At 44.2% G+C, this 27,310-nt stretch overlaps 1 protein-coding gene across 4 annotated transcripts; it reads right to left on the bottom strand.

Annotated features, from left to right (window-relative positions):
- Positions 1-707: 707 nt before the first annotated feature.
- Positions 708-27,310, bottom strand: LOC100158544 (uncharacterized). 4 transcript variants are annotated; one of them, XM_012960647.3, is made up of 16 exons: positions 27,115-27,310; positions 25,851-25,947; positions 21,843-21,894; positions 21,356-21,460; positions 20,474-20,574; positions 18,318-18,498; positions 16,781-16,836; positions 15,558-15,686; positions 13,473-13,587; positions 12,230-12,367; positions 8,695-8,896; positions 7,168-7,316; positions 5,997-6,240; positions 5,112-5,547; positions 2,961-3,528; positions 708-2,259 (listed from the first exon to the last, which is right to left on the bottom strand). In XM_012960647.3, the coding sequence occupies exons 2-16, from the start codon at positions 25,860-25,862 to the stop codon at positions 2,042-2,044; spliced, it is 2,706 nt and encodes a 901-aa protein (XP_012816101.1). In that variant the 5' UTR covers positions 25,863-25,947; positions 27,115-27,310; the 3' UTR covers positions 708-2,041.

Genomic DNA, 27,310 nt, shown 5'->3' with positions numbered 1-27,310 from the left:
GCCGATAAGCTGCCAAATCGCTCTAAGTAACCGATATCGGCAGCTACAATCGGCCCGTGTATGGCCACCTTAAGGCTCTTGTTTCTTCTTCCCTCCAAATTGCTCTTCTTTCCTGGCTTTTGGCCTCGGGTTGGTTTTTGGATAGGCCACAGCCATGCCTTATATCTGTTCATACTGGTTACTGGATTGAGTCTTGGTCAGACCCAGTTTGTTTTTTTTTTTATCTTTGCTTCTATAGAACTGGCTATTGGCTTGTCCTCACCCACAAAGGCCATTTTCCTATTTGTGCAAGTGAGTACATGTTCTCATCAAACTCACCTTAGTCAATTCCTTTTCCTGGATATACACATTTCCTCCCCTCTGATCCCTATTACTGACCTGTGCTGGATGCCACCATTTCTTCTTGGCTGGTTTGCCCCACTGAGAGTGCAACTGCAGTGTTGCCCCTTAGGGGCAGTGCAAAGACCCAGTAGGCTGAAGCATCAGTAATGATATATCCATTTTATATGTTAGAAATGTTTTTGGCACCTCAAAGAGTTTGTAGTGAAAAAAGTCATAGGGTAAATAGAGAAATGCTCATTGGCTGATTGCTGGTGTGCCTGGCATGAGTCAATATGAACATTAGGTAACCTGGATGAACAAAAGGCAATACCGGTTTGTTAGGCACTCCTATATTGCTATTCCAGGGTCCTCATGCCGGGATCCCATTGGTTGAATGACCATAGGTCAGAAATAAGCTTTATTTTTAAAAAATGTAGGACATGCCATAGTGTGAAGCATGTTCTATACAAACAGCACTCAAACATAGGCTAGATAGAAAGCGCAGAATACAGCCAATCATAGGCACTTCATCTTCATTTAGTGCTGTGTGCATGAAACGCATAACTCTTTGGTGGGCCCTACATAATGTATAATAAAACTTCCTTCTTCTTTATAACACCTGAATGGGATCCTCTGAAACTTTAGTATGGATTGCATATATAGACCATTAAGATACATTAATGTAAAATTGATGAGAGTGCTGTTCTAAGCATTTTTGCAATTTACATTAATTTTCTTATGGTGGATATTAAGGGAAATGTGTACTGTCAATATTAATGAATTTTGTTACAACAGCGCCACCTGCTGGTCAGTTTCTGACTGTGATCCAGTCGAGGAAGTTGTCAGGAGAAAGAAAGAAGGTTGGTCTGATGTTATTCTGGTTAGGAAAGTCGTAGAAAAAGTTAGCTGAGATTTCTGATGTCTTTCTAACCAGTAGAACATCAGACAAGCCCTCTTTCTTTCTCCTGACAACTTCCTGACCAGCAGGTAGCGCTGTTGTAACAACATTCATTCATATTGACAGTACGTAATATTTTATACACCAAGTCCCCACGTGGTATTGGTGAGCTTTTTAACAGTCCTATTGCCATATGGAATAACAGTTTAGGAGAATGAGCATTTTAACGCAGCCAAAGGAGGGCAAACCCAATGCTACTCTGCTTGTGATACAGATGAGCTTTAATAACAATCCCCAAGGAGCTGTCTGTGGATATGGGGGTACCTATTTTCCAGGGGCTAGTCATTATTCATATTGCCTGTGGGTTATTATGGGTCAAGTGAAAGTGACATCCCTGAGCACCCTTAGTAAGGTGTATTCACAGTGTATTCATGGCTTCACAGTATTTAGTAATATATATTTTTTTCTAATCTTCTTTAGCATTTTGTCGCAATGAATTCTCTCTTGCAATGAGTGGCAGTTTAGGAGAAGGTAAACACTGGTTCCAGTAGCTCTGTGGGTGTCTCAGTGGCTGGCACTGCTGTTCTGCATGGTTCAGTTCTGATCAGGGTGTTATCGGAGGTGGTTCAGTCTCCCCATGTCTGGGTGGGTTCCCCTTTGGTTTTTGCCTGCTCTCCAGTAACTTACTGGCAGGGTAATTTGCTCCTGATAAAAGTGACTTTTTGAGTGAAAGGGAACTTATAGTGCAAGCCCCACTGTGTCGGGACTGGTTTATAGGGGAAGGTGCCATGTTCAGTGATCCTTTCCTGCACTGGGTTGTTTTCAGGGCAAGAGGGAGGTGAGGATTGCTGTTCCCCGAGCAGAGAGCGCAGCAGAGCTGCCATGAAACTTGCCAATAATAATTCTCTTGGATAGTTTGAGGCAAGTGGGTTTAGCGGCCTGTTTCCCAGCCCTAGAACAGGAGCACATTGCATGCAGGCCGGTCAGAGACGAGGGACCCTTACAAAATAAACAGGGCATCTTATTAGGATCTGTCATCCCTGTAAATACAAAACAACACACAACATTTTAGTATGAATGATTATTATAAGCAGAACAATATAAAATATGAGATGCCAGGTGGGGTACCAAGAGCAGGGCCATATTTATATATACGAATATATAGGCACCCAAAGGCCTGTGCCAAGGGTGTGATAGCTTTATAGGGTGCCTATATATATATATATATATATATATATATATATATATATAATATAATATAATATAGAAAAAAACAACTATAATTCCCCTGTCTGCTGTACTTGAGATGGTGGTCTGGGGTTGGGGGTGCTTCTAGGTCTGGTGCTTTGGGCGACACAGACCCAAAATACAGTCCTGACTATAAGGGAACGGTGCCAATGCCACTTTGCTGCCACTTACCTGCCTAATCTGCAGTGGCCTGTACTTTACGACCAGTTGGTTAGCAAGGAATGCTGGGTATTAGTATTTAAAGGGGTTGTTAACCTTGTGTAGAGAGTGATATTCTGAGTTAATTTACAATTGGCTTTCATTTTTTATTATTTGTGTCTTTTGAGTTATTAAGCTTTTTGTTTAGCAGCTTTCCAGTCTGGACTCTCAGCAGCTATCTGGTTGCTAGGGTCCTTAATACCCTAGCAACCAGACACTGAAAAACTGGAATACAAATAGGAGAAGCCTGAATAGAAAAAAATAGTAATAAAAAGTAGCTCTTGTAGCTTTTTACCTGTTTTCATATTCCTTAGGAGCTGCACTTGGCCAGAGTCCAAGCTTGTAAATTTCAGGTCCACAAACCCGCCATTCTTGAGCCTTATTGGCTGCCTCACTCTGATTGGCTTTTCCAATGTGCAGGATTTAGGCGCAGGAAAAAGGCGTTGCCTCGGGTTGGTTCCTTCTTTGCTTTGTTCCAGCGCTCGCTTGCTGGGAAGTCTAACAAGTTCCACCATCACTGAATTTCTCTGCCCCCCCTCCGCCGCCTTATTCTCTTTGCCAGCTGCTGTTGTCTTTGCCCTGCCGATTGTGCCGTGGGTTCTAGAAGTCCAGAAATCATTGCCCATTACCGCAGGAGCCGTACGGGTTGGGACAGCCACCTTAACCGAGTCCTGGCTGCCGACGCCTGGGTTTGAACCGGAGGTCTTAGCGTTTAACAGTGAGACAGACCTCTTGTTACTTTGGACGATGGAGAAATTGAAGGCCCCATTGGGGTTGGGTTGCTGTAGCTGACGGGGTTTTTTGACCATTGATCCTTCCACTAACAGATTTATTCCCAGGTACTGAGGGATGTCGACTGCACACTGTAAAGAGTAAATAGAATAGCTGTAAAGCAGTATGGCAGCAATGATCAGTATGATATCATTGTACTTAAACATTGTATAATGTATTACTGCTTTATAGGGGTACATTTTTAGTATGTTATAGAATGGATAATTCTAAGCAACTTTTCAACTTGTCTTCATTTTTTCTTTTTTATAGCTTTTTTTTAATTATTTACCTTCTTCAGCCTCCTTCCAGCTTTCAAATGGGGGTCAAAGACCCAAGTAGTCAAAAAACTGTAAGGCTACTTTTTTATTGTTTTATTTGAGTTGACCTGAAGAAGCTGCTCGGATGAGTAGTGAAACGTCTTCAATGATTACTTAACAAGTCCACTTGCTTTAGATTTATTTATACTAGATTGTTACTTTTTTATTACTTAACTTTCTATTCAGGCCCTCTCCTAGTCATATTCCAGTCTCTTATTCAAATCAATGGCTGGTTGCTAGGGTAATTTGGACCCTAGCAACCAAATAACAGCCGAAATTCCAAACTAGAGAGCTGCTACATGAAGAGCTAAATAATTTAAAAAGCTACAAATAATAAACAAGGAAGGCCAATTGCACATTGTCTCGGAATATCACCCTCAACATTTTATTATATATTATTATTATATTATATAAAGTTAATTCAAAAGTTAAATACCCCTTTAAAGACATCTAAATCATGTTGGGCACATCTCACCAAACCACACCATTTGTACTGCATCTGTCCTCTCTGTTCTCCAGTGTCCATATTCAGTGTAAAGTTCAGGCTTACACAGGCAGAACTGAATGATAAAACGTTCTGCTTGGATTTAGCACTGTAAAGGGTAAGCTGAGCTCAGGAGAAGAGGTTAGAAGTAAAAATAGAAGCAGATAGCTAGAGCTGAGTTTTTATGGGAACAAGCATTCCCATCTCTTCATTGGCTGCTAGACTGGAGGGTGTGTTAAGTAATCGGAGCTGAGAAGAACTGAGCATGCTCAGTAGCCAACGGCAAAAGTAAATTCCCAAGGGAGGGGGCCAAGTAAGTTAGAAGAGGAGTAGGGGATGCTGCAGCCTCACTATTAACCTTTTAACAATGAGAGTGGCAAGTATTTAAAGATTTCCAAGAGGCTGTTTTTGTGGGGGGGTGTACCAGTCCGTTAAGACTGCAGCATTCTAGTCTGGAAGGGGGAACATCTGATGCTTCACTGGGGTCATTTACAAGTAAAGGTGGCCATACACGCAACGATAATATCGTACGAAACCTCGTTTCGTACGATATTCGGTGCGTGTATGGTATGTCGGCGAGTCGACCGATATCGCAGGAAGCTGCGCCGATCGGACCAGTTTGAAAATTTTGATCGGCATAGAAGGCGTCTGACCAAAATTCTCCCTTCAGCGCTGAATCGGCAGAAGGAGGTAGAAATCCTATTGTTTCTACCTCCTTACCTGCCGATTCAGCCCTGAATGGTGTGTGGCGGATCTGACGATGTTTCGTGCGACCGATGGTCGCACGAAACATCGTCACATCGCCACGTGTATGGCCAGCTTAACCCATAGCAACCAATCATTGACTTTTTTCAAATTTGTTCCTTTCACCTACCTGTTTATATATGAGCTCAAATGCTCCTATATCACAGTTCCGGTCTAGTTTCCTGTCTAGAACGATACGTAGGGTGTCTTCTTGGACTTCGGCACAGAGTCTGCTGGTCACTGTTGTTGACGCTGCCATTGTGGGACTGGCATTGATCTCGATCAGCCAGGGATGGAAATTCTCCCCAAACATGAAATCAGCACCATACAGCTCAAAACTGCTTTTCCTGTACTCGACTATATCCTGGGCACTCTGCATGGCATGGATTATGGCTGCCTTCATGCCCGGCACAATCACCGCTTCCCAGGCGTGGGGTGCCCCCAGCTTGTGGAGGTGCACTTGTAGCTGTCTGCTAGACCACATGTTATCCGTAGGCACCAGTGGATGACGGCTCTGGGAATTCTCATAGTGCTTCTGTATGGAGTTGTTGCACAGGTGTATGGAGCTGGAAAATCAAATAAGATCCAGTTTTTATGCGCCTGATATTTCCATTTTGTTACAGAAATCCAACATTGGACAACCCCTTGTGTTTTTTGTAACTCTTATACCTGACTTTTTACTGATTAGTTAGTGCCCCCTTTGTCCGGCACATTGGGCCTCTTTATTGCTTTGCCTATCTGGGAGAATGAGGGACTGATGCTGCAAGAATCATTGCATTTTGGCCCCCCTGGTCCCCCGTACAGCAGTACTGACTTTCCCCTCTAATGTTGACTTTATCTTCCTTCGTCACCATGAACCCAAACTCCATTCTACTTTTATTTATAAGGGCAGTGGATTAATAACTGGAGACGAGGGTCCTGCTAACTAAGTAGTATGGGCCCCATCCTTTCTGATGGCAGCCCTGGAATTATATATAATGGGAATAGCAAGCCAGATACTGCACCCACTACCTACGTGTCAAGGTTTTCCAAGGAGAAGGGCTGTGATGAAAAACGGACGTAACATTCCTTGTAGAACCAGATGGTTAGAGGGTTCCAATCGGTTACCAGGAACCACTGGCGCACATCAAATTTGGTTCCAAAGATTAGGAGTGGCCTCTCAATGTACTTCTGCACCACCCACTTTCCATCTTTGACAATCATTGGGTCGCAGTCCACAAGCTTTAAAATCTCCTCCAGGCGATCCATGCAGATTATACCTGTGAAGATGTAATTAGAGTTAAGGTGGCCACACACGTGGCGATTTTCGATCTGTCCCACCCTCCACAGACATTCACGGCTGAATCGTCAGATATGGAGGTAGAAACAATAGAATTTCTACCTCCTTCTGCCGATTCAGCCCTGAAGATAGATTTTGCTCAGGCACTTTCAATGGCGCCTGATCAAAATCTTTTAACCCGCCCGGATCGGCGAGTCGACCGATATCCGCAGCCTTTTGCGATATCGGTTGCCTTGCCGAGTTGCCATACACGCACCGAATATAGTATGAAACGAAGTTTCGTACGATATCATCGGTGGGTGTATGGCCAGCTTTTAGGTGAAACTTATATGAGCCCTTATAGTATCCTTATTTACCCTTGGATTTTTCCAAAAGAATTATTAAGTGCTTCATGAATATTTATTTTGTGTTTTCATGAAGGTACTACTGGTTCAGGCTGGCCATAACCTTCATCTTCACCTGCCTCAGCCCTCCTATAGTTCTATTATCTGTAGCCAGAAGGGGATGTGGGCTGGCAGTCCGGAGGGGTGGTATGAGATCAGCGGAGGCATGGTCAGCCACATATAACAATTAAATAAAGTCTTCATACCAGGGACAGGTACCTTTATGTTTTAAACAGAAGTACTAAACAAAATCCAGCCAATCTTTTTAAGGGTATAGTAGGCATAGTGCAGTCCAAACACCTGTGGTCTTCATGTGTGATGTGTCTGTCTACTGCCTGGAAAGTCTGGGCATATCAGTATATGGCACCCTAAAGCATTAGGAATTGTGTTGCCCCATCTCTAAATATATTGTAAAGTGCTGTATGTGTGCCACTGGCACCTTGCTGGTGGATCATATTTAGAAATGGAGCATCCTTACTAGCAGCAATTTACTTTTTGTGATGCCAACTCAACAGTTCTCTTACCCCTTCCTCTGGATTTGGCTCCTGGTTTTACTATCCAGATGTTCCGTCCGCCTTCAATGTCCAGCTGTGGGTTCACTGCCTCCAGTTTATGCAGAACTTCACTGCACTGGTCTACGTAGTATTCTGAGTGCTCTATGGTGGCACCATCACTGTGAGAAGATGCGGGCGGAGGAAGAGAACATATTTGTAATGAGTTCCTGGCTCAGATATGAAGAAAGACTGTCATAGCTGGGATTATTTACACTGGAGAAGAGGCTTAAGGAAAATGAAAACACTATATATGGGCACCATACAATGGCCAAAGCCTTATTAACAAGTAGATGCTTCCAGAGAACACAAGGGGATCCTTTGAGAATGGAAGAAAGTTTCATCTTGTCAAAAAAAGCGTTTTTCACAGTGAGAGCTATAAAGTTTATATTTAAAGGGAACAAATATGTCCCTGACCCCACTCCTGCTATTGCAGAACTATAGCATCCCCTTAACAGAATTTGGCTGTTGGTACAATGATGGGAGATAAAGGTTCACAAAATCTGGAACTCAGCAGATTGGACAACCCTTAGGGCTCTGGCACATGAGGAGATTTGTCGCCTGTGTTTTTTCCCCCTGGCGCTTTGGTGACAAGTCGCCACGACAATACCCACGAAGAGATTTCATGCGAGTTGAGCTCCAAGCAATCTGCTACAACAGTTACCCCTCCCACATCTTTACTCAAGTCGCTCAGAAAAGGGTCTGTGTGCGATTTGAAACAGCAGTGATTTGAAGTAGCCTCGTATATTTTGACACTGGCGATTTCCGTTGATTTAGCATTGGCGTCTTGTCGCTCGCCTTGTCGCCAAATCTCTCTTTTAAAAATCGCCGGCGACAAATCTCCTCGTGTGCCAGAGCGCTTAGGGTGAAGACACATTGAGCTACTAGTAGCAGCTACTTTTTCATGGCTACTAAATGCCAGAAAATCCCCTGCCATAGACAATACTGAGAATTGCCTCTGCTAAAACACACGTAGAGACAATTATCAGTAAATGATCAGCATTGTCTATTTTAGTATCCGTGACAAGTAGCTGCTACTAGTAGCTCTGTGTGTCTTCACCCTTAAGTATACGCTGAAAAAACTAAGAATCATATAAAATGTTCCTACATTTATCACCAAGGAGCTCTGTGAATGCTGGGGACCCAAGGCATACTCTCTCATTGCACCGTTTGTTTGGATTTCTCTATCTAGCCAATCAGATGTCCATGCAATAGGAATTGCAGTGAACAGTCAGGGTGAGAAACAGGGTAGGACGGGTTTATGATATCATTGGCTTAACATGATCGACATGGGTGCCAGTTGTGTGCAGCACCAATCAGCATTTAAGATAATAAATAGATCTGAGCAAATCAGCCCATGTGACATGTGAGGGGTGTGGCCTTGTTTTTATTTTTCTTGCAATAGATGGATGTGTTCTTACAAAGAAATAAACATTGTACAGTGGCTGCATGAATAAAGATGAAATATTCCAAGGATAGGTTCTATTTCACATGACTTACTGTATGACCTGATAGTAGCCATGCAGGAATTCTTCCCACTGAGTATCTGTCATGGCCGGAGTAGCCTCTGTCTCCATGTCTATGTCATTGTGTTCCAAGCTGTTCAGGTACCTCTCACAGGCCTCGAGGGCAGTCAGAATGATCTGAACTGGGACGCTTTCTGCGCGCTTTCGGCTCCCCCTTTTAGCTACCGGAGAGGAATCTGAATTAGAGTGACAGAAAACGGAACAAACCATGGACTGAACACAGGAAAGGAAAATACGGAAGCAGAGTTTGATGGAATTTATATAGGCCACAGTCGGTGATGTGCAGCTTGACCCCCACCGCACTCTAACTCACCCCTTCCCAACCGCCACCCAACCCAGCAATCCACCTGTATTTATAGACGCGTCTCCAACCCTCCCTATATCTGATGTCACCAAGGTGGTGGGGTGACCCAGGTACGTGCCTAAAAATATAGGCAAGGTTGTTGGTAGGGAGGGCGTAAGGAGGAGTTTGGCCTAAAACTGCCCACAAATCTTTTTTAGATGTTGGCGGGTTTCAGGCCAACCAGCTTATTACTAGCCCCAATATCCTTAGCCTGTAAGCCAATTGGGGGAGATATGGGTTTAATGCCTATTTGCTCTTCTACATACACCTGGATGCTTAGTGTAAAAGTCAAATTGAGTGACATTGGTGATGACTATTTATTAGTTTCAACAGGGTCCTATATCCTTAGTTCCAACAGGGCCCTATATCCTTAGTTCCAACAGGGCCCTATATCCTTAGTTCCAACAGGGCCCTATATCCATAGTTCCAACAGGGCCCTATATCCATAGTTCCAACAGGGCCCTATATCCATAGTTCCAACAGGGCCCTATATCCATAGTTCCAACAGGGCCCTATATCCATAGTTCCAACAGGGCCCTATATCCTTAGTTCCAACAGGGCCCTATATCCTTATTTCCAACAGGGCCCTATATCCTTATTTCCAACAGGGCCCTATATCAATAGTTCCAACAGGGCCCTATATCCATAGTTCCAACAGGGCCCTATATCCTTATTTCCAACAGGGCCCTATATCCTTATTTCCAACAGGGCCCTATATCCTTAGTTCCAACAGGGCCCTATATCCTTATTTCCAACAGGGCCCTATATCCTTATTTCCAACAGGGCCCTATATCCTTAGTTCCAACAGGGCCCTATATCCTTAGTTCCAACAGGGCCCTATATCCTTATTTCCAACAGGGCCCTATATCCTTAGTTCCAACAGGGCCCTATATCCTTATTTCCAACAGGGCCCTATATCCTTAGTTCCAACAGGGCCCTATATCCTTATTTCCAACAGGGCCCTATATCCTTAGTTCCAACAGGGCCCTATATCCTTATTTCCAACAGGGCCCTATATCAATAGTTCCAACAGGGCCCTATATCCATAGTTCCAACAGGGCCCTATATCCTTATTTCCAACAGGGCCCTATATCAATAGTTCCAACAGGGCCCTATATCCATAGTTCCAACAGGGCCCTATATCCTTATTTCCAACAGGGCCCTATATTCTTAGTTCCAACAGGGCCCTATATCCTTAGTTCCAACAGGGCCCTATATCCTTATTTCCAACAGGGCCCTATATCAATAGTTCCAACAGGGCCCTATATCCTTATTTCCAACAGGGCCCTATATCCTTATTTCCAACAGGGCCCTATATCAATAGTTCCAACAGGGCCCTATATCCTTATTTCCAACAGGGCCCTATATCATTATTTCCAACAGGGCCCTATATCAATAGTTCCAACAGGGCCCTATATCATTAGTTCCAACAGGGCCCTATATCAATAGTTCCAACAGGGCCCTATATCATTAGTTCCAACAGGGCCCTATATCAATAGTTCCAACAGGGCCCTATATCCTTAGTTCCAACAGGGCCCTATATCCTTATTTCCAACAGGGCCCTATATCCTTATTTCCAACAGGGCCCTATATCAATAGTTCCAACAGGGCCCTATATCCATAGTTCCAACAGGGCCCTATATCCTTATTTCCAACAGGGCCCTATATCCTTATTTCCAACAGGGCCCTATATCAATAGTTCCAACAGGGCCCTATATCCTTATTTCCAACAGGGCCCTATATCATTATTTCCAACAGGGCCCTATATCAATAGTTCCAACAGGGCCCTATATCATTAGTTCCAACAGGGCCCTATATCAATAGTTCCAACAGGGCCCTATATCATTAGTTCCAACAGGGCCCTATATCAATAGTTCCAACAGGGCCCTATATCCTTAGTTCCAACAGGGCCCTATATCCTTAGTTCCAACAGGGCCCTATATCCTTATTTCCAACAGGGCCCTATATCCTTAGTTCCAACAGGGCCCTATATCATTATTTCCAACAGGGCCCTATATCATTAGTTCCAACAGGGCCCTATATCAATAGTTCCAACAGGGCCCTATATCCTTAGTTCCAACAGGGCCCTATATCCTTAGTTCCAACAGGGCCCTATATCCTTATTTCCAACAGGGCCCTATATCCTTAGTTCCAACAGGGCCCTATATCATTAGTTCCAACAGGGCCCTATATCCTTAGTTCCAACAGGGCCCTATATCCATAGTTCCAACAGGGCCCTATATCCATAGTTCCAACAGGGCCCTATATCCTTATTTCCAACAGGGCCCTATATCCTTAGTTCCAACAGGGCCCTATATCAATAGTTCCAACAGGGCCCTATATCCTTAGTTCCAACAGGGCCCTATATCCATAGTTCCAACAGGGCCCTATATCCATAGTTCCAACAGGGCCCTATATCCTTATTTCCAACAGGGCCCTATATCCTTAGTTCCAACAGGGCCCTATATCCATAGTTCCAACAGGGCCCTATATCCATAGTTCCAACAGGGCCCTATATCCATAGTTCCAACAGGGCCCTATATCCTTAGTTCCAACAGGGCCCTATATCCATAGTTCCAACAGGGCCCTATATCCATAGTTCCAACAGGGCCCTATATCCTTAGTTCCAACAGGGCCCTATATCCATAGTTCCAACAGGGCCCTATATCCTTAGTTCCAACAGGGCCCTATATCCTTAGTTCCAACAGGGCCCTATATCCATAGTTCCAACAGGGCCCTATATCCATAGTTCCAACAGGGCCCTATATCCATAGTTCCAACAGGGCCCTATATCCATAGTTCCAACAGGGCCCTATATCCATAGTTCCAACAGGGCCCTATATCCTTAGTTCCAACAGGGCCCTATATCCATAGTTCCAACAGGGCCCTATATCCATAGTTCGTTGAGGGAGAGATGCTGAACTGCAGGGAGGGGAGCAGGATGACCACACCGAGGGCTTGCCTTGGGCACCGTTTTACATTGGCCTGCTCTGCCTACTTCTGTAACCTTGTTATGAGCTAAAGGTTTATCTTCCAAGAGGGGCCTAAGCCAGAAATACTCCTTCCAACAGCCATTCTCTTAGTGCCTTATCCGCAAACAGAAACTAACGATTTTTGAGTCTTAAAAGGAAATAAGCAGTTAATCTGAATATATTTATCTACTTACCTAATAGTTGGGCCCCATTGTTCGCACCCGGCTCTCTGTGGCTAGCTTTAGCTCCTCCGGTCGCAGCAGGGGAGCAGATATCGCGTCTGTTTGCGACTCGTTTCAGAATACTTCGGGCAGCCGTGTGCCAGAAATCCTCTAAATCAAGGTAAATCTTTGAGAATATTCTATTGTGCTGTGAGACCATGTACATTTTAACATTGTCCTCCAATGACAAATATAGACATGGAGCAACTGTGTTATATACAAAGGGGGCAATATACACCTGTACTTAACATGGGACCAATAAGAAGTGAAATAGTGACCTGAAAACATTCTATGTATTCTTGTAATGATAACTATATATTGGTTTCATGTACAGAGCTGAATAATAAAATTGAAAGTATTTTCATTTTACATTTAGGGGTGTACTTATCAACACAGGAGACAATCACTGGTGCTGTTGCCCATAGCAGATCTTTGCTTTTGTTTGTTTTTTAACTTGTAGGTGACCATTCAAATCTAAAGGCCCCCATACATGGGCCGATTGTAGCTGCCGATATCGGTCCCTTAACTCGATTGGGCAGCTTATCGGCCCGTGTAGGGGCAGGAACGACGGGCCTGAAATCAGGCAGATATCGATCGGGCAGGTTAAAAAATTTAATCGGATCGGGGACCGCATCGGCTCGTTAATGTGGTCCTTGAACCAACTGTGCCCATTGCCGTTGTTATAATTCGATCGTTTGACCCCAGGGCCAAACGACCAAATTAGCTTAAATTCGCCCGTAGGTGGGGATATCAGGAGAAGATCTGCTTGCTTGGCAACCTCGCCAAGCGAGCGAATCTTAACGTGTATGGCCACCTTAAAGCTGGCCATACATACACCGATATAATCCTACAAAGCCTTTGTTTGTCTCCAGTAAAACACTTTACCACTCTAGGTTAAACCCCCTTATAATGAGCAGGGCTCATTTATACACTCCCTTTACATTACACAGTCTCTGTTTATCTGGCTTACAATGAACACAGGTATACTCATTCCCTTTAACACTTGTTTATCTGCAAAATACAAAAGCAATTTTTGATCCCCAGACAATAAAAGATAATGATGAGGGTAATTGACTAGAGCAGTGTGTATATGATAAATATAGCTAAAAGTTGCTACTGGTTTCAGTCCTATAAGAGAGATGACTGAGCGGAGGGTTTCCCTAGCTTGCATAGGAAAGGTGAGACAGTACTGTTCTACATTTCTATGACTCCCTACCTTTGAACGACTGCTTCTCATCTTCTGCCCCCAGTCGGTAGCAACGTGGGAAAAAGGAATCAGGATCAGCGTCATCAAACCAGTGCAGGTTCCTTAGATTGAGGCACAAGCCCACCTAACAGAAAGGCAACACATTAAAGGAATCATTTAGTACAGGGAACCAAATGACTATTTATAATCACCACAATGTGCCATTTGTTCTCAATATTCCACTGTAATTGTGTCCTGTGTGCTATTCATAGTGGGGCAGTGGGCCCACAAAAGACAAAAAAGTGATAGGCCTATGGGGAGTGCTATATATATAATATCCACCTAGCGCTTTCACCTAACTGCACCCCTAACCCATTCCATTTAGTGCAAGGAAGACCTAAGGGGAATCCATGGAGATAAATGTGGAAATGTTCTATGTGCCAGCCAAATGCCCACACTTTTACCTCTTACATACAGGGCCACCATCAGGGAGGCACAGAGGGGGCAGTTGTCCTGGGCCTGGACGATTCTCGCTTTAAAGGGGGCCCGGCCGTGATACAGTTTTTTAGCTCGGGCCCCCTTAAAACAATTACTGTATATACTCGAGTATAAGCCTAGTTTTTCAGCACCCAAAATGTGCTGAAAAAGTCACCCTCGGCTTATACTCGAGTCGGGTCCCTCCAGACTAGCACCCTCTGTCCTTTGTGTGCAAATTAGGCCACCCGCAACCAGACCCTCCAGTGCCCTGGCCCGCTCCCAAATTCATCTTTATCTACCATCCTCACCTGTCCCATTCTGTACTAGACATTGCACTTTATATTCTATATAATCTATATATAGTTTTGAAGGATTTTAACTCTTTGTGTTTTAGCTGGGTTGCTGATTGAGCTAAAGGGGTAGCACTCTTAAGGTATCATTATTGATACCATATTGTTTTTGTTGACCCTCTTCTCCACTAGAGCTAGTTTACTGTTTAAATAAATATTTAAAAACACATAACCCACTCATTTAATGTAATTTTATTGGTATTTATTTTGATTATTGAAACTTAGCAGTAGCTGCTGCATTTCCCACCCTAGGCTTATACTCGAGTCAATACGTTTTTCCAGTTATCTTAGGTAAAATTAGGTACCTCGGCTTATATTCGGATCGGCTTATACTCGAGTATATACGGTACGTGCCCTGTCATTGGTGGTCAGTGGGTAATTCGATTGGTTGCACCCCTTGTGTACGTGTGATGCCAGTACGCACAGGGCGCAACCTTATAAAAGTGAGGATGAGGTGGGGAGCCAGGGGAAATAGCCAGAGGACACAGCCAGAGGATGGAGCCGGAGGAAGCAGGAGGATGCTGGGGGAAGGCTGGAGGATGCTGGGGTGAGCCACAGGAGGAAGCTGGGGGGGAGCTGGAGGATGCTGGTGGGGAGCTGGAGGACGCAGGGGGGAGCAGGAGGATGTAGGGGGGGAGCTGGAGCAGGGTGTCCCTGCCCTGGCACCAACGCAAAACGTAACCCCTGGCCACCAATGTTTTAAGGGGCCCTGGCTACCAATGTCTGTGTTTCCTTTGTACTGATGGGAGGGGTCACTGGGGAGGGGCCACTGGGGGGCTGGGGCATGGGAGGAGGGTGGCAGAAAATTTTGTTTTGAGGGGCCCCGTGATTCCTGCTTACATACATACAGATCTCTTATTTACTTTCCCAGATCACTTTTTCACTGTCACTTCTAAGTCAATATAATCCTGTATTTCAATAATCTAAACTGGTCAGCCACAAGAAGGATACAGCCACAGGGGGCTGAATAAGCTAAACCACTGGCCTGCACTGGCTCTTGTGTCTGCACCAAAATGCCCTGTATTGCCTTAATGCAGACACACGGAGCGGACTTGGCAAAGAAACCTGTGAGAATGCATTTTCATGCTGAAATCCCCTTAATGTGTCTGTACCAGGGCCAACGCAGCGCCTTTTCGAGCAGACACAGGATCCTGTGTAGTTGTTTGGCTGATTTTGGTCTGTGTTTATCCACAGGCTGAGAATCAGCCCCTTCAGGGTTAAGGCATGCATAGCAACCAATAAAAGGATGGTTCCTGTGATCCTGTCTGGATACACAGGGACGACTCACTTTGGTTGTGAATGACCCAGCCTTGGCATAATGGTTCAGCATCTGATCCTTTTTCAGGAAGCGACAATCTACGGCATCGCGTTTTGTTGTCCAGAAAAAGTTGGGGTCTTCATTGCGTAAAAGCCTTGACTAAATAGAAAAAATACAGTCATGCTGGGGGGTTAGTTATACTGATATGTGGGTACATTATATCTGTTTGCTTTACACAGGGTGACATCCAAGCTATTGCTAGTTATTTTATTTATCAGCCATTATCTCTATAACAATTTACAGAGATTGTTAACCTGCCTTAATGTTTTGGAGTGTGGGAGCCAACTGGAGCACCCATAGGAAAAACCCATTCAGACACCAGGAGAATATAAAGACTCCTTTCATACTGTACCATGCTGCAATGCTAATATGTGCATATGTGAAAAATGTATCCACTAAGGGAGATCAGTTATTGTCAGTTTTATTAGAGGAATTTACTTGAAGGTGAAAAAAGGTTAATGGCTAAAGGCAAAGGTACATTCTACAGGGACCTAGTTGGGATAGGTAATGGCTGGAGTCCTGACAGGGAGTGGGCAGGCTGGAGGGCAGGGCTTATGCTAAAAAGAATTTGGGTGGATCTGGGCTGGGTAAATTGGTGCCAGGCTGTCACATTGCCCATGTGTAGTCTTGGTGAAGCTTGGACCCACCAAACACCCCAACTTGCAGAATTATTTACCTTTACAAGAAGCCAGCATCAGAATTGAACCCAACCCTTGAATTAGAATCCAATGACTGACAATACATCAGTACAGATACCCATACCTTGGCAGACTCCACCTGCTGGGATTTAAGCCTCATTTATGAGACAAAAATGGGACAATGTGCAAAGATTACCCAAGTGGAGTTTATCCTGTATGTGACTAAGTCACCATGTTGGTACTGTGTGCTGATGCCTTGGCCAAGGGAATACTTTCCCGCTCCAAATGTGCATGTTTATAGGGAAAAGCTGAGAAAAAAATAAATAAAGGCCAATAAGAGAAAAGGGACAAGCAAGATAACCCAACAGTAGAATGAAGGTGAGTTACACCTGAGGACATGAAAGATAAAGAAGCGGAACAGAAGGGGAAAAATTGGGAAAGGGAAAGTGAATATAATACGGAAAATCAAAAATTAAAAAAGGACTCAAGGCTACAGCAAAAGGAAAAAGGAACGGTCTCATTTTCTTCTCTTGAATGAACAAGATTTGGATTTACCATGAGATCACAGGTCCCATCAGGATCACCATTTTCCTCTTCATCGCTATTCTCGCCTGTGTAATGAAATATAGTGGGTTATGCTGGGCCATTATAACAGTAGTTACCAAGACTGGCTCCCTGGAATGCATTATGCAGTGAATACATTCAGGGCCAGAAAGCAAAATGAGTATGTATTATTATTATTAGCATTACTATTGATGCAAATATGTATTTCTAAAGCATAGAAATATTCTGCAGTGCAGTGCAATAAATGTATAGAGTGAACAGACTAAATACAAAACTACAACAGATACCCAATGCAATAGGTAAAGTGGGCCCTGCTCAATAGAGCTTACAATCTAAAAGGAAAGGGGGGCATAAGACACAAGGTGGGATGGGCAAGATCATTTTGTTTGGAATTCTAACTCAAGGTGATCCTGACGGGCCCTTTGTGCCAATGTAATCTGTTACTGACCAAATTATAAAATGAAGCCTTGTTGCCTTCTGGAAATAGGGAATTGGTGAAGCTAGATATCCGCTGAAAAGTCAGCTTCTTTGGAGAAGTTCTCATAAAAAGCATATCTTTTCCTGATAGGCCAGTTCAGACTCATCTAGTGGATTGATTCCTGGGCCAAAAATAGGCACCTGGGCACCTTCTTTCGTGGTTTCTTATGTGTCTGCCAAATACACAGTGCTGCATCGAACCAACCCCTGGGGTCATGTCAATTTAATGCACTGGAAAATGGAACTTTAAAAAAAAAATGCTTAGATTTGAATATGCCTACCATGGCTGCCTAAGCACTAAGATTTACCACAACTAACAATATACCCATAGATTCAACATATACCAAATCTTTTGAAAATATGTTCTATTATTTTGTCTAAAAAATAAAGCTACTGGCTTATAAGAAGCAGGTGCATTGCTCAAGGCTTATGTGCCCCAAAGCCCAGTGACCCTCAGCTCTTTATTCCCACACCCTTCCCCACCCATCTGCATCTATACAGGCTTGTATATAGGTTTGTATAGACTTGTGTATAGGCTTTCATACTTCTCCTGCAGTGCAAGTTCTATATTTTGGAGAAGCCTAAGACAGCAGGACCCAAGTGCAGTTGGAACTCCATGCATAACCTGGAATTGTGCAAATAAAATCTATATGCTATACGGTAAACTAGATACCATTGTCAGGGGCGGGCCAAGCCGACCGGGTGCCCTAGCAACCCGGTCAGCCAACTCCGCCAACCTTCCCACCCCCCCCCCCAACTGCGCATGCGCGCCAAAGCACAGGAGGTTGTGCAGGGGGGGCGGGGCGATTAGATCGGTCATTGCCTCCGCCGCTAATGACAAGCGGTGGAGGCAATGACAAAGTAGCACTAGGGGTAGGCAGAAGAGGCTCCTGCCTGACGCCCCTCAATCGTTGCGCCCCAGGCAGCTGCCTCTTCTGCCTACCCCTATTTCCAGCCCTGACCATTGTTACAGTATATGAATCATACTGAGTGCCATTCATGCTGTGATGTCTATAAATCCACATGCATGATCATTTCCAGTTTTAATTACCATCATCATCATCGTTGCTGCTCCCATCTCCATCATCGTCCTCCATGTCCTCATCTGAAGCCTTCTCCTTTTTCTGCTTAGCTTTGCCGCTCTTGGGGAACTTCTTCTCCACCCATCCCCTGCTCCGCAGGCAGCTCCGGATCACAGGGTAAGGGCCATGGATAGCGAAGATTTTTTTTTGCTGGGGAAAGGGACAGATGAAGAGACTGAATCTGAAGATTCCCACATACACAAGCCTACATGGGGCTTCTTGCCTTTGTGTTGGGTTTGAGGACTAGTGATGAGTGAATTTTTTCGCAAGGCATGGATTCGCAGTGAATTTCCTCATTTCGCCATTGGCAAATTGTTTAGCGAAACTTCTGTGAAAATTTGCAGTGGAAAAAATCGCCGCGAGTAAAAAAATTTCATTGCGCATCAAATTGGGCACAGTCACGGGTGGGGGGGGCATTGGGGGGCAGGTAGGCTTAGGTTTTTTGCAATCGTTACGCCACTGCCCATAATGTTTGCTCAGTATGCACCGTTTTAGAAAACATTGTATTTGTAGTTAAAAATACATATTTCCGGTTGGGATTTTGGGAGTAGTTAATGGAGGTGTATTATATAAGGCTGCACTGAACACAACAGGTGGGGGCTTTGCATTAATAATATATGGCTGAACACAGCTTAGCTGAGCGCAAACTGCAATTAAAAGAAAATCAGGGCTTCTGCTTTAAAGAAAGACATTTTACACCAGCAGATTAAATGTAAATGGTATGTCAAGTCAAATGAATCATTTATATATTATTTGGTGTTATTTTTCCTTTTTACATTGGTGCTAACGATAAATAGACTTTGAGAATAACATTGCTTTGTGCTTGTTTTATTTTATTATTTGACTTATTTGCTTTCAGCCCATATCTAAAGTTTTATGTGAAACAGGCATGATCCTATCAGCTCCAGTAACCTACTGCCCTACCTTAAGCTGCAATATTAACGAGCTGCAACCAAACCCTTCCTGTGATCAGTGATCAGTCACGCACATAAGGAACCGTACCCATTCTTTAAAGGGAGACAGCTGGTAACACATTGGGGTAAATGCTACCTGCTGATTGGTTGCTATGGGTTACTAGACAAGTAGCAAACTTAAGACCATGTATTACTATTATTTCCCCCGAGGTTTTAGGGGTTTCTGGACCTCAATGTATTTGGGTTTTTTTAAATTGCACTTTAACATTTCTATAGGTTTAGCCCTGAGCTTTGGCTTGGCCATTTAAAAATGGAACTTATTCTTTCAGCCATGTTGGTTTTGAGCTGTCATTGTGGGCCATTATGGGTCCTCCTTGGATTATATAACAGGGTAGGGATCCATCAACTATTGCAGTCACAGAAAATTGTTATGCAACCCAAACTTATCTTGACCACATTTTAGACAAGGCCTCACTGCTTTGGAATCCCCCTAAGGGACAAAACTTCTGTATTAAATGGAAGCTGGTTGACTTCATGGTCAAGACATGCCTGGCACTTTTGTGCAAACTAGGATATATAGAAAGGGCGGGTTTAAGTCACTGGTAGGCAGGGGCGCTTCTGCCATTAGGCGAGTTGAGAAACTCGCCTCAGGCGGCAGAAGCGCCCCAGTTACCAGGGGCAGCAAAAAGCCGCTCCTGGTAACTTTAAGAGCCGAATTTCCGGTTTTTAAACCGGAAATTCGGCTCCTCTAGTGCAGAGAGTGCAATTGCGCTCTCTGCACTAGCGATCTCACCGCCCCCGGACCGGCTCCTGCGCTCAGAAGGTAAGCGATGGGGAGCGGGGGGGGGGAGGCGGCATCCAGGAGCCGCCTCAGGCAGCGATATGTCCAGAATCGCCCCTGCTGGTAGGCCCAGGGCAATGGTCCCACAGCACTCCTTTTGCACTAGATGGCTGTTGATGGGATGTTGGGAGCCCTAATTAAACAACAGATGAGGGCCACAAGGTATCACTTCTGGCTAAAAATAACAGTTGCTAAATACTTCAACAATATGTTATTTTTACTATCATAGTTAATATTTTTTGGGCAATGGAGCCCAGGCGATTGTGATACAATAATGATATGTTCTTTATATATCTACCTACTGACCTACAAGCTTTGGCAAGAAACAAAGAATATGTATTCATTACAATCGGTAACGTATATAACACACCTTTATTGCTTTCTCTACCAGGGCTTTGGCATGTTTCAGGCGATCTGGGTTGACTGCTGTATGATGGGCCATTTTCCGTGCATGACGTTCAGTAGTTGAAACTGTTAAAGGACAAAAAAGTGAGTGAGTGGTGAGTATAGCCAAACTCACCATGTAATAACACCAATGCCATACAAAGCAATGGTTCTGTGTATCTCCTGTGTAATACTCCCTACAAGGAGCGCAGACCATCAGCTCTAATCTATAACCTAGAACCTTAAACAGTAAAGCATTAAGTTGGGCTCTAACTTCTAACTACAAAGCTGCAACTATGTAGATCAGTCTGTCAATCAATTTTTATACAATACATTTATGAGAAATGTAACACAAAAAAGTTGAGTGGGATTGGTGGAAGGGGCAGTGGGCAGGGGAGGGATGCCTGCTTAACAACCCCTCCTAGCCCCTCATGATTACTATTAATGGGCAAATGCAGGTCCCTGTGCTTTGTTTAAAAGATAAGAGACATGCAGCCAGTCCTCTATGTTCAGGGCAGGGTGCAAAACGCCTCCAAATTACTCCCAACCTTTATATATACTCAGACCTATACAGGCCTATCTATTCTGTTACATATATAAAAGTTGTAAAGGTGGCCATACATGTTGCGGTCTGCTCATTTGGCGAGGTCACTAAAGAGCAGATCTTCTCTCGCTATGCCAATCTAAGGTGGCCAATATTGGGCTAATTTGATTCTTTGGCCCTAGGGCCAAACAAATTAAAACGGCAGACATAGGTGCAGTCAGACCTAGGACTGAGCTGATATGGTCCCTGAGGGAGAATAGTTTAAAGGTAGGCTTAAAAACTTTCCAGGAAAAAGCATCTGGATGGTGATATTTGTCTCCCTACCATCATGTTTTTGCTTCTCAGCTGTTGGACGAATATTCTTTTTGCTATTCGAGTCAGGAGGTGTGTTTTGAGCTATAGCATGATCCTCAGGCTTGCAGGCGTCTTCTGTAGAATAAAAAGATGGAGATATAAGAGCTGTATTTACAGAACAATTACACTTCAAATTCTAGCCATGCAAGGATAATATATAGTCAAAGGACTGCTAAGGGTGAAGACACACAGAGCTTTTAGTAGCAGCTACTTGTCACAGCTGCAAAAATAGACAATACTGATCATTTACTAATAATTGTCTCTACGTGTGTTTAACAGAGACAATTCTCAGTATTGTCTATGGCAGGGGATTTTCTGATGTTGAGTAGATGCTACTAAGTAGCTCCATGTCCCAGTTGCCCTAACATAAAATAGGGCCCTGGGAAGGCTGCACTAGAGAGTTATTGCCCTGGGCATTAATGTATTATGATAGTTAGCTGCTCAAACTGAGACTTACCCTGAGTCTCTTCATCTCCATTAGCATCAACAGCTTCAGTTACAATTTCAGCCTGTGGGATGAAATAAAAACATGATATTAGGAGCCAGCTATCGCTCAGGGACTTCTTTGCTGTCATTTGCAGTGATTACTTTAGGGTATTAATTTGCAGTGATTACTTTAGCGTATTAATGGCACCTAGGTATTGCTCCGGGCACAGGTGTACAAACCCTAAGGGGTACAAAGAGTACAACAGTGGAAAATACAACCCACTTAGCCAATGTTTATAGTCCGAGGGTGCCCAAAAGGTAGATTGCAATATACCAGTAGATCCCAATCAGAAGATCAAAGCAGCTAAGGTTGTTAACTATTCATATACCAGCCAGGTGGCAAAGCATATCTACATTACCTCTGCACTGACATACTGTATAAAACTGTCACCTATGCAGAACCCTATAGTACACCACTTGTAACTGTAGCCCAATTAAAGGACACATTGCTGACAGCCACTCAATACACTGCTGACAGCTACTCGCTGTACAGTGTACATAATCCCTCGGCCAATTCTCTAATATCACTGTGCATATAGAGTTCCCATAGTTTATGCAGTAAATGCTTATGTAGCACTGTATCCCAACCTTTGCACAATCTAACATATCAATTTCCTCCTCACCTCGTCCAAACGTCCAACATGCTTTATCATAGAAACCAGTAAACACCTAAGATAGTATTCTCCAACCTATAATCCTCAATGTGATCTCATAACAAACGTTGAAATAATTTCCCCACTGTATAGGGCAGACTTACCGTACCAGACTGTGTACTTTCTTTAAATTATGAAGTTAGGTTGGCTTTAGCATTTACCAGACAAGAGTGAGTCTAAAGGTGCCCATACACTATAAGATCCGCTCGCTTGGCGATGTCGCCAAGCTAGCGGATCTTCACCCGATATCCCCACCTACGTAACTTGAAAAAAAAAATAATCCGATCGTTTGGCCCTGGGGCCAAACGATCGGATTACATTTGTGGTTATGGGGTAGTCGGTTCGGGGACCGCATCAACGAGCCGATGCGGTCCCCGGTCCAACTGGATTTTCTAACCTGGCCGATCGAGATCTGACCAATTTCAGGCCAGATATCGGTCGGTCAGGCCACTCTGTTCTGCCCATACATGGGCCGATTAGCTGCCGAATCGGTCCAAGGGACCAATATCGGCAGCTATAGTCGGCCCATGTATGGGGGCCTTTAGGGTGAAGACACACAGAGCTACTAGTAGCAGCTACTTGTCAAAGCTACAGCAATAGACAATGCTGATCACTGATAATTGTCTCTATGTGTGTTTTAGTAGAGGCAATTCTCAGTATTGCCTATGGCAGGGGATTTTCTGGCGTTTAGTAGCTGTGACAATTAGCTGCTACTAAGTAGCTCCATGTGTCTTCACCCTTAAGGTGGTCACACACAGGCAAATAAAAGTGGCCAACAGTCTGTGTGTCGGCAGCTTATCAGCCTGTATATGGGGCCCTCAGAAGGGTCAACCCAACAGATATCTGGCCACAAATCAGACTAGAAGGCCAAACAATTGGTTGAATCCAATATCGCCAACTCAATGCTTACAGACAGCATGCAGGAACTACATAACCCACAATGCATTGCACTGGGATGTTCCTTACTGACATCACGTGTGCAGGGAATTGTGGGATTGGGAGGATGCAGGCTGAAGGCTGAGGGACAGGCGCTACTGTTACAGTTTATTTGAGTCACAAAGTAGCCAGCCAGACCAGCAGGGGAACAGGGGGCGGGGCTTAGGGAACTGTTCCAAACCCTATTATTACATTACAAATCATGAAAAGACTGTGCATTTTTTAATTGTTTGAAATTATGTTTACGTTACAAAGAGCTTAAGTTGTGTTCCCCTTTAAAGGAACAGTAACACCCAAAAATGAAAGTGTATAAAAGTAACTAAAATATAATGTGCTGCTGCCCTGCACTGGTAAAAGTTGTGTGTTTACTTGAGAAAGTCTACTATAATTTATATAAATAAGCTGCTATGTAGCCATGGAGGCAGCCATTCAAAGGGGAAAAGGCACAGGCACATAGAAGATAACAGATAAAACACTATTGTATTCTACAGAACTTATCTGTTATCTGCTATGTAACCTGTGCCTTTTCTCCTTTTTTCCATCTTGAATGGCTGCCCCCGTGGCTACACAGCAGCTTATTATATATATTATTATTATTATTATAGTGTTACTGTAGCAAACATACCAGTTTTACCAGTGCAGGGCAACAGTGCATTATATTTTTATTACTTTAAAGCTCTTTCATTTTTTAGTGTTACTGTTCCTTTAAATAGAAAGCATGCATTGACTCCTACGGGCCATTCCCTAGTTGGTGGCAGGTGTGTAGCTCAGATTGGTTTCAGCGTAGGACTCTGTTGACTCAGGTTGCTTAGGGGACTCACACCTGCAGGCTGTGCAAGGCTAATGAGCCGGGACAGAGACTGAACGTTTTGCTGCTCGTGTCATTTCCAGCTTAATGGATGTGTGGCAAACGCTGGGATCTGCCTTTACGCTGACTTTAAAGGTAACAGCCTGTACGCTGCTCCTACACTTGGCGCTCAGGTCATTGTCATTCAGAAACATGGCACTGAGTAGTTTTGCCGCTCAACCATAGCACTGGAAATCTCAGTATTAGCAATGTATTAGAGGAGTAGTCTACAGTTTAACTGGGTGCAAGTGCTAAGCGTCACAAGTGTCAGTACCTTATTGCTCACTTACCAAGCACTTGTGCCTAGGGGAATGCTGCGCCAAATTGAAAATCCTGTGTGAGACGCAAAGCACAGTGTCAGGAGGCACATCTGTCCTTACTGGCTGCCATAGGGCAGGGGAAGGTCTGGACTAGGATTTAAAATAGGCCCTGGCATATCAGTTACAGAGAGGCCCAAACAATAAAAAGTGACTGTCAATGGCATCTCACCAAAGCCCCTTTGGCTTTTGCCAGAATCCACCGATCGCCAGTTCGGGCCTGAGCTGGCAGTAAGGACAAGGGCCCAATGCAGCCTTCACCTCCTGCCTGTGTGTCTCAATGGCCAGCAAGTAGGGGATGGGTAGGGGATAGGAGTAGAGATGCCTTTGTACTCCCCCTGCCTGTCCCTCTTGGACACAGCGCTGCCCAATGGAAGCAGTGCTCTATGAAAGTGGCTAGTTGCAGGTCTCTGTCCTCCAGAGCAGCACACAGCCATTCTGTAAGAGCAGAGCTCAGTGTGCAAAGTGTGAAAAAAATGGCAGATTGTGTGTTTTTTTTTTTTGCACTTTGAATTCTACTTGTAAAATGACCCCTTAGGTACCCCCTGCATGCTATTGGCCTAAAGGTGTCTTTACACAGATTCATTTTACTGAGTTCTGACTGACTAGCTATGCTTATTGGTTGAATGTAGTATGGACATTCATACCGTTATCAGTAGGTGTTAAGCTGGCCATACACGCACAGATGATATTGTATGAAACCTCATTTTACACGGTATTCGGTGCGTGTATGGCGACTCGTCGTGTCGCAAAAGGCTTTGGAAAAGATTTTAATGGCACCCGAGCAAAATCCACCTTCAGGGCTGAATCGGCAGAAGGAGGTAGAAATCCTATTGTTTCTACCTCCATATCTGACAATTCAGCCCTGAACGTCTATGGAGGGTGGGAACCATCAGTCGTACGAAAGATCGAAAATCGCTACGTGTGTGGCCACCTTTAGGCATACTAATGCCTAATAGTAACATCTGGGATCTTGTTTACTGCCCCTTCCACTGTCAATTCAAACACTCTGCTAACTGTCCCTCATACAGGGACCAGTCAGTATCCCTGGACCAAATGGTTTAATGCACTAATTTGGCCACTCCAAATGCTGCTGAACTGTTACTCCCAATATTCCCACCACAGCCTTTGGGGCATTTATCTATACCACCTAGCTAGCAATCCATAGCACTATTCAGCATTTTAAATAACAAACCTATCCATTTAGTGCTGGTGTTTTTTTTTACCTGTGTAACCATAGTAACAATATGGCGGTTATCGCTGGTAATCCAGATACTTTAAAGGGGCACTTCCATAGTTTCTGTGGTTCCAATGCAGTCTAGACTGAGGGAAGAGAAGAAGTCCAGTTACAAGCTGAATACCTTTCAAACAAGTTCCTTTTCTCAATGTGCCAGGGGTGTGTATCACTAACCTATAAAGCATGCATATATAGTCTATGCCTGAGAAACATAGTCAGAGCTGTCATTAATGGCTGCACATAGGGCTAGCTGCCCAGGGCATAATAGATCCCTTCACAAAGCAGCAGGTAGGAAGGGTACGGTAGAACAGGCATATTATGGCAGCATGGCAACACTAGAATAAAATGGCTAATAATAACACTTTATCCACACTGACCGACCTATGTCCCTCACAGTACCTAATGCCAGGCAATAAATAGACCGGACCATGTGGGCCCCAGCCTGCCCAAGGAGGACTCCCCAATGAAATTCAAAGTCAGAGTGGGTTGAAGTGGGGGCTGCATCACCAGTGTATTGCACTCTCTGCACTACAAGAGCTGAGTTTCCAGTTTAATAACCAAAATCTGGGCTCTTACAGTTACCAGGAGTGGCTTTTTGCTTCCTCTGGCAACATGTGGGGCACTGCCGCCTGAGGCAAGATTCTCACCTTGGCACACAGTAGCAGCACCCCTGTTTCTTGCAGGATTATATATAGCCCATAACAGTGTTGACCGGGCAGTTTGGCCAATCTCAAGCAAACTGCAGTGAACTGGATGATAGAATGTCACCATGCCTATGTTTGACCACACTGCACAGACTGATCAGCTATGGTATATGGGGCATTTAGTCCACTACTTCCATCTGGCAGAGAACAATAGTGGGAAAGCTCCATACTGAATGCCCATGGTGCAGTCTCGGCACCAGCACACTCTCACCCTCTCACTAAATGGAACCCACGGCACCTATCATGGATAGCACATGATTTGGGATGTAAGAGTCTGAAGCACCAGAGGGCGGTGGGAGCAAAGGAGCCCTGTGCCTGCAGCATTCTGCAACTTGTGCCATATACAGTATAAAATCCAGCACATAGGGCAGCTTGCACCTTGCCTATGAAATTGGAATGGGTGCTTCTTATATGGACCCTTACAGGAGCAATTTTACAAGATCCCACTTTTTTTTTTTTAAACATTTTTTGATCTCCCCACTATCCCTCTGTAATAATAGTATAATCATAGCCGTGCATGCATTGATATGGAGATTAATAGGATCTTACCCTATATCAGTAGCAGTTGGACCCCACAGCTCAGGACCATGACAGAGGAGTCAGCATCGGAGGCTGCCCTGCCACCTTGCTTGCACAGGCTTGGCACCGCTGGTAAGGTGATATGATATGTGACCCTGCCCTCCCCTGACCACTAATCATCTAAAGGCCACTTCCTTGTCACCATCTCCCTTACTCCCTGCAGCAT

This window comes from Xenopus tropicalis, chromosome 4, assembly GCF_000004195.4.
Source record: "Xenopus tropicalis strain Nigerian chromosome 4, UCB_Xtro_10.0, whole genome shotgun sequence".
In the NCBI taxonomy this organism is placed as follows: Eukaryota; Metazoa; Chordata; class Amphibia; order Anura; family Pipidae; genus Xenopus; species Xenopus tropicalis.
Note: the sequence above shows the minus strand (reverse complement) of the source record. Positions and strands in the feature narration are given on the sequence as shown.